The sequence below is a fragment of the Hibiscus syriacus genome, unplaced genomic scaffold, assembly GCF_006381635.1.
Source record: "Hibiscus syriacus cultivar Baekdansim isolate YM2019G1 unplaced genomic scaffold, ASM638163v2 tig00110927_pilon, whole genome shotgun sequence".
Lineage (NCBI taxonomy): Eukaryota > Viridiplantae > Streptophyta > Magnoliopsida > Malvales > Malvaceae > Hibiscus > Hibiscus syriacus.
In genome coordinates this window covers 303,744-310,251 of record NW_024062914.1, presented here as the reverse complement: position 1 = coordinate 310,251, position 6,508 = coordinate 303,744, and the positions used below count along the sequence as shown (strand labels likewise).

The 6,508-nt window shown below is 35.3% G+C and overlaps 1 protein-coding gene across 1 annotated transcript; it reads right to left on the bottom strand.

Annotated features, from left to right (window-relative positions):
• Window positions 1-370: 370 nt before the first annotated feature.
• LOC120146496 (mitogen-activated protein kinase kinase kinase 3-like) lies at window positions 371-5,622 on the bottom strand. The gene is made up of 11 exons (XM_039160031.1): window positions 5,039-5,622; window positions 4,072-4,407; window positions 3,762-3,849; window positions 3,547-3,609; window positions 3,237-3,397; window positions 3,063-3,138; window positions 2,195-2,254; window positions 1,952-2,059; window positions 1,618-1,854; window positions 1,117-1,220; window positions 371-1,014 (listed from the first exon to the last, which is right to left on the bottom strand). The coding sequence occupies exons 1-11, from the start codon at window positions 5,521-5,523 to the stop codon at window positions 747-749; spliced, it is 1,986 nt and encodes a 661-aa protein (XP_039015962.1). The 5' UTR covers window positions 5,524-5,622; the 3' UTR covers window positions 371-746.
• Window positions 5,623-6,508: the final 886 nt, after the last annotated feature.

Genomic DNA, 6,508 nt, shown 5'->3' with positions numbered 1-6,508 from the left:
CCTGTTATATTATTATGGATCAATATATTTTTATAAAGTATCGACACAAGCCAACAAGCTAAGTTTACCGGTTACTAAATTTTTTAATGTTTCTTCATAATTTCCTCCTATTATATTATTATTACTTAATATTTCCGATAACGCTAAATCAAATTTATTAAATATATTTTAATATATCTAATAACACCGTATATTAATTCGTCTTTTCGGAGACAATCCAAACTCGGTAAATGAAGACATACAAATCAGAGTGGCATGTACTGTCAACGATGTGATATTTGCAGGCATCTTAATTTAAGAAGCGTGTCTCCGTACAAAGACACAATATATGACCCACACCACCTGCTGTTTCACAATGAAGCTTTCAATCTGTAGGCTAAACTGTTGATGACTAGTGATGTTATTAACGACTTTTTTGATGAACCAGTAGTATACAACTGCCTCCATGTCACAAAAGAGGTCATCACCTTCCATGTACAACCAAAAAAAATAATCGACAAGACATATTGTCACAACATTAAAAAATAAAGAAAAAGAAAATCCTACCATCTTCATCTTTTCCAAGCAACAACAGTCCCCTTTGTGCGTGCACCATATATTCTTCCCCCTTCCCAGTAGCCTTAAGTTAAAAAATGCAATCACTTAATTCCACCAGAATAGGGAGGGTTCCTTTCATGCAACAATTATACTTAATTCCAGTAGCATTTCGAACTGAGTGGAAAACGATAATTTTATCCTACTGCTATTTACAACAACCCTGAAAGAGGTCTCGTTCTTGGCGGGGTGCCTGGTGTTTGAACTTTTAGTTGTGAATTTTCAAACCAAGGATCCTGCGTGTACCTCGGGTTCGGTCTCAATGCATTCTCAGATAAGTCACCTAAGTTACGACCACTCTGTCCTGAAAACTGATAAGTTGGATGAGGAGGAGAAAGATAACTCTTGTGTGCTTGACCATATCTTAAGGGGCTTGAAGAAGGAGATACAGGTAAAGATGTGATTGTTCTTGCATTATCTCTGTGTATGAATACATGGTTGGCAACTTACATTAGAACTTCATGCATGTATTTTGATTTGAGCAAAGAAAAATAAAGGAAAATATGCTAAGGTTGTTAGTACCTTGGACTCCACAATGCTCTCGAAGTTGGAGTCATTCCTCCCATTCCATAATCTCTGTCGAATGATAGGATATTATTTCTCTTCGACTGCATTTCTAATATAGGCTGCTCAAAGAGTTAAGATAACAACAGAAATTTTGCTTAAATCCAGCTTTAGTTATAAGAAAACTTCAATTGCAAGATAATGGTTTAAAAATGTCAAAACAAATCCTGCTCAAGTGTTAAGCATCACCTTGAAAAGTGCTTGCTATTTGTTGAATTGAAATGTCAAATAGAAAATTGCACAAAACAATAAAAGTTCAAAAATGAGAGCACAACATAGTAATTCCATCTTCAAAATGTGGGTTTAACTGTAATACTAGGTTTCTAAAGGTTTCTCTTTGGTTTCTATGGGTTTCTCTTTGTGCAGTATAAGTGTCCAAAAATGACATGCACTAGTGAAATGTATGCAAGCCAAAGTCTATGCAATAGGACTAATAAAAATCATCACGAGAAGATATACCGGAGTGTGGCTTCCATCAAAAGTGTAAGGAAATGAATCCTTGGTTATGCTTATGTTAGCAACTCTTGTTGTTGCTTGGTCACGGATGAAGGGGTGATCTAGCAGTTGTGAGGCTGTAGGCCGTGCTGATGGGTCTCGTTGCAAGCAAAGCCTAATGAAACTTTTTGCTTCATTAGAAAGGTGATCAGGAATCTCAGGCATATCTTTGCTGTTTCCGATCTTAAATATTGCAGCCACCTGTTGAATCCAGAAATATTAAAAGGATTACTTCTCAGCCCAGAGTGAGCCAGAAGAATATATTATCTGAGAGATGTTCGGAATTAGTGTGTCGCACCCCTTCATACCGACTCCATGGTGGTTTTGATGTTGCCATTTCAAGAATAGTACAGCCCAAGCTCCAGATATCCACTGCAAGGTTGTAGCCATTTGTGTTCATTACAACCTGAGATCAAAAAGTATTCACATAACTGGCCATTCCATGGAGAACCGCAGAGTGGGAAAAATAATTAGCAAGTTTATGACAAGAGAGACGGAGTGATTCAGTGATCATATAGTTGAGATAGAGGAAAAGCGATACCTCAGGTGCCATCCAATAAGGACTTCCCTTGAACGAAAGCATGGTACCACAAGCTGTTATCTGTATCAGACAGAAGGAAAATTAGTGGTCTGTCCTGATAACTAACAGGGAAAAGAAAGATGCTAGAAAGGCGGGAGAAAAGATGGCGGTTGGTCTTAATTTTCAGCCTATAGACAGGAAGAAAAAGGAGGCATGTTTCTAGTTTTAATTCACTGGCCGTTATTTTCAGTTTTGATTTGAAGGTAACTAATTTGTTAAATTTACATCAAAGTCATATTTTCAGCCTGAAAACAACATTCAGTTCTGAAAAAGGAAGAAAAGAATAAATAAGAAAATATCAGCTTTCAAGTTAAATTAGAGTTTTAGGTATCATCTAAAGGGAAAAAATTCTACAGAACACACAATTTTCTGTGCAACAAAAGCAGCATCCTATCAGCACCGTTTAGTAGATAGTTAAAATCATAGCCACAACTATTTTTTGAGAGATATTGTAGCTTAAGGAATAGAACTACATCCACCATCCCCAATATGAGATTACGTAACATACATGTTTTGCCATTCCAAAGTCTGCCAATTTAAATTTACATCAAAGTCATATTTTCAGCCTGAAAACAACATTCAGTTCTGAAAAAGGAAGAAAAGAATAAATAAGAAAATATCAGCTTTCAAGTTAAATTAGAGTTTTAGGTATCATCTAAAGGGAAAAAATTCTACAGAACACACAATTTTCTGTGCAACAAAAGCAGCATCCTATCAGCACCGTTTAGTAGATAGTTAAAATCATAGCCACAACTATTTTTTGAGAGATATTGTAGCTTAAGGAATAGAACTACATCCACCATCCCCAATATGAGATTACGTAACATACATGTTTTGCCATTCCAAAGTCTGCCAACTTGATTTCACCATTAGGATCCACTAGTATGTTTGCCCCTTTTATGTCTCTGCAATACAAAACTCACAGCTCTAACACATAAGATACAGCTGAAGCCTCTATAAAACATACGACTAAGCATCCAAAACTAGAACTACATCCAAGTACCTGTGAACCGTATTTCTTCCATGTAAGTAAGCAAGCCCAGAAAGAATTTGTCTTGTATAGTTTTGAATAACCGGTTCCTTGAAGGCACCATATTCTTGAAGCAACTTGTGGATTGAACCACCAGAGACATATTCCAAGTAAACAGAGAGTGTTTCTTCACCCTGCAAAATGGCAGGTAGATTTACCATGAAGTAAGGTCCTTTTAATTGGTACAGGCGAAGGATTCCAATAATCATTTTCCCTTTCCCTGTCTGTTATGCAAGTAAATCATTTGCATCTTATATGTCGAAAGCTGTATACAGAACTATACCAGATCACTTCCGTGGTATCGAACAATGTTTGGATGAGATAGCTGACTCAACAAATTTAACTCCTGTTTACATTAAAAAAGGATTAGAAACCAAATGTGGTAACTTGTAAATGGTTTCAATATCAACTGGTATAAAGATACTGAAATGTTAAATCAGACAGATGTTTGTACTTTGAATAATGTTGTGCTCGGAAAGAACCAGACAAAACTATTACCTGATTCAGTTGCTTGAGGCATTCTTTTGATGTCTGATCATCAGAAACAAACCTGACTTCTTTTATTGCACACATCTGCCCGCTTTCACTGACAAACATGGATATACAATAGTTAGAAAAGCTTAATAGGAAAAAAAAACTATAAACAAACTTGATCTAGATATTTGGAATCTGAAGTAATAATGCTCGATAAATATCTTTGATATGTTGCATATTAGAAGAAAGCATGACATCAGCTATTTATTTTCAGTGATAAATTATCTCTTTTAAGCATTATGACTCTTACAACCTTACAGAAAGAAAGTCCTACCTATTAAATCCAAGATAAACATGTCCAAAAGTTCCCCTCCCTAATAGTCTCCCTTTACGCCATTTGGATAGATTGCAAGGCGAGTTCTCAGTCACTCCACACGCTCTTGTGCTAGACAAGGCAGAAGGACTAGTTGGAGAACCTGGTGGAAGAGGCAACTTATGACACATAGATTTACCATCTTCCTTCTTCCCTGTTGGAGAATCAAGACTCACACCGGAGAGTCGATGATGAAGAGGCGATGTTGGGCTGGTTGGCCCTCTCGACCTCGGACCAGGGCTTCTCGACCCCCGGTTGCTTCTAGTGTCACCTTGGCCTCTCGTATCAATATATGACCTGTATTTCAGTTTATTACATAAATCCTTTTATCTCTTGTCCGCAGAGCTAAATACCATATAACAATTCTGAACTTTTGACTCGCTATAGACTTATTCTGTATTACTTATAGGTCTCAGAATCCAACACTATATCAATCAAGAACTACCTTCCTTTTGCAAACACAATAGTAAAGAATTTGAAAAAATTAGAGTTATAATGCAAAAAAGGGGGAAAAAGTTTGGCCTTTTAGGGGGAAATGTTATATAGTACTAAATTCAGAGAAACAAAAATTATCAGATGTTGAGAAAATAAAGTATAAATCATGTATTCTGATTCTAACTGAAAGAAGGGGAAAAGAAAACCCAAAACCGACATATACAAACTCTGACAGCAAAAAAAATTAGAGAGAGAATTTCAGTTCCAAAGCTGGAAAAAAAATTAGCTGATTGAATATCCAAATGGATATTCTGATAAAATTACACGGAAAAAGAAAGCAATCATCAAACTGAGCTGACCACCGAGAAAAAGAGAGAGCAAAGATTTTTAAAATAATTAATCAAAAATGCTTTCTACTAAAAAATAATGTAACTGCTCCCATTACTTCAGAAAAATAATAATAAACTATTTTTTTCTCAAAGAGGGGAAAAACCTGTAGGCAAGGAATTGAACCGGATCATTTGCAATCTGATTATCTTCGGAAGAACCAGAAGAGCTAAAACTACAAACGGAAGACGAACCGGATCCCAAACCGACAACATGATCACTGGACACAGATGGTATAGGCAAAGGAATCCCTCTCTTCTCCCCTGAATCCGAATCGAAACCCAAAAACCCAGAAGATCCACAGCCGGAAACACCGCCAACAAAATCCCTGCTCGCGCGTGGCGAATTACGGGTGCATAAAACAAAACCTCCTCCATCATCGAACCCCTTCTGACAGTTTCTATCGCTCTTATTCTTGCTATAATCAAGCTTTTCCGCTGCTTCTTTCATTCTCCCACCACCGGCGGCTAAAGCAACGCCGTCTTTATTGGGTAAAGACTTTATTAATCCATCGGAGCCGTCACGGGGAGTAAGATTTCGAGGACTGTCTTCCTTGCTCTTACTCGACCTTTTACCCCACCAACCAGGCATGGTTCTTGTTTGAAGAAGAAGAAAAGTTCTGATTTGTGAAAGAAATGGGGGTTTTATATGGAGACGAGGAAACCAATAGGAAATAGAGAGAAGATAAAGAAAAAGCGACAGAAAACTTTTTTTTTTTTTGTAATATGATTTAAATTTAATTAAATAATTTTTTGGGGAGTGGGGAACAGCTACAGTGAGAAACAAGTAAGGGATGGATTTGGGACGGCCGGAGGGGGTTGGATAAAATAGGTGGGGATGACGTGGCTTCTTTTTATTTCATTTTCATCTTAATTAATCAATAAAATAGTGAAAAAGGCATCAGTCTAGCTCTTGTGTGTGTATGAATAGTATTGGTTTTTGGCTAGACTTTTTCTTTTCTCTGTTTCACTCCTTTTGAGCTCTCAACAATTGGGATTAATGATGATCTAATTTTCAATTTATTAACATAACATACTTATTATCATATTTTTACTCTTTAACTAACTATTTCTTTATAATAAATAGTTTCACATTAATTATATCATTTTAATTTTTTTTTATTTTTATCAAATTAACCCCATTGTAGTATAACAATAATGACATCTTTAAGTTTATCATAATTATCTTATCTTTTTCCATCATGAAATCAATTTTTTTAAATATCGATTTTATAATTATTTAAATGTTGATATTAATTTTTATAATCTTTTAATATTTGAGATGATGTGATAAAAATGATAAAACAATTGATACCAAACGTTTCAATAAAAATAAAATAACACTATTATTGCCGTATTGGGGCTAAAATTTAACAAAAACAAGTTCAAGGGATAAAAAGAATAAAATAAAAAAATTATGGATTAAATTAAATTGATAGAGAAAAAGGACTAAAATGATTATTTTACCCAATAAATATTATTTCCTTTTTGATTAATTTGGGGTAAGTACAAGGCAGTAGCGATTTTGTTCATAGATAACTCTTCATTTGACATTGAACTTTATTTAATATTAGTAT

Coding starts and splice junctions, on each gene's coding strand:
- LOC120146496 (XM_039160031.1), bottom strand. CDS start 5,523: ATGCCTGGTTGGTGGGGTAAAAGGTCGAGTAAGAGCAAGGAAGACAGT. Junction 3,398..3,546: donor GATACCACGGAAGTGATCTG/GTATAGTTCTGT, acceptor GCCATTTTGCAG/GGTGAAGAAACACTCTCTGT. Junction 3,139..3,236: donor GGAAGAAATACGGTTCACAG/GTACTTGGATGT, acceptor TTTGTATTGCAG/AGACATAAAAGGGGCAAACA.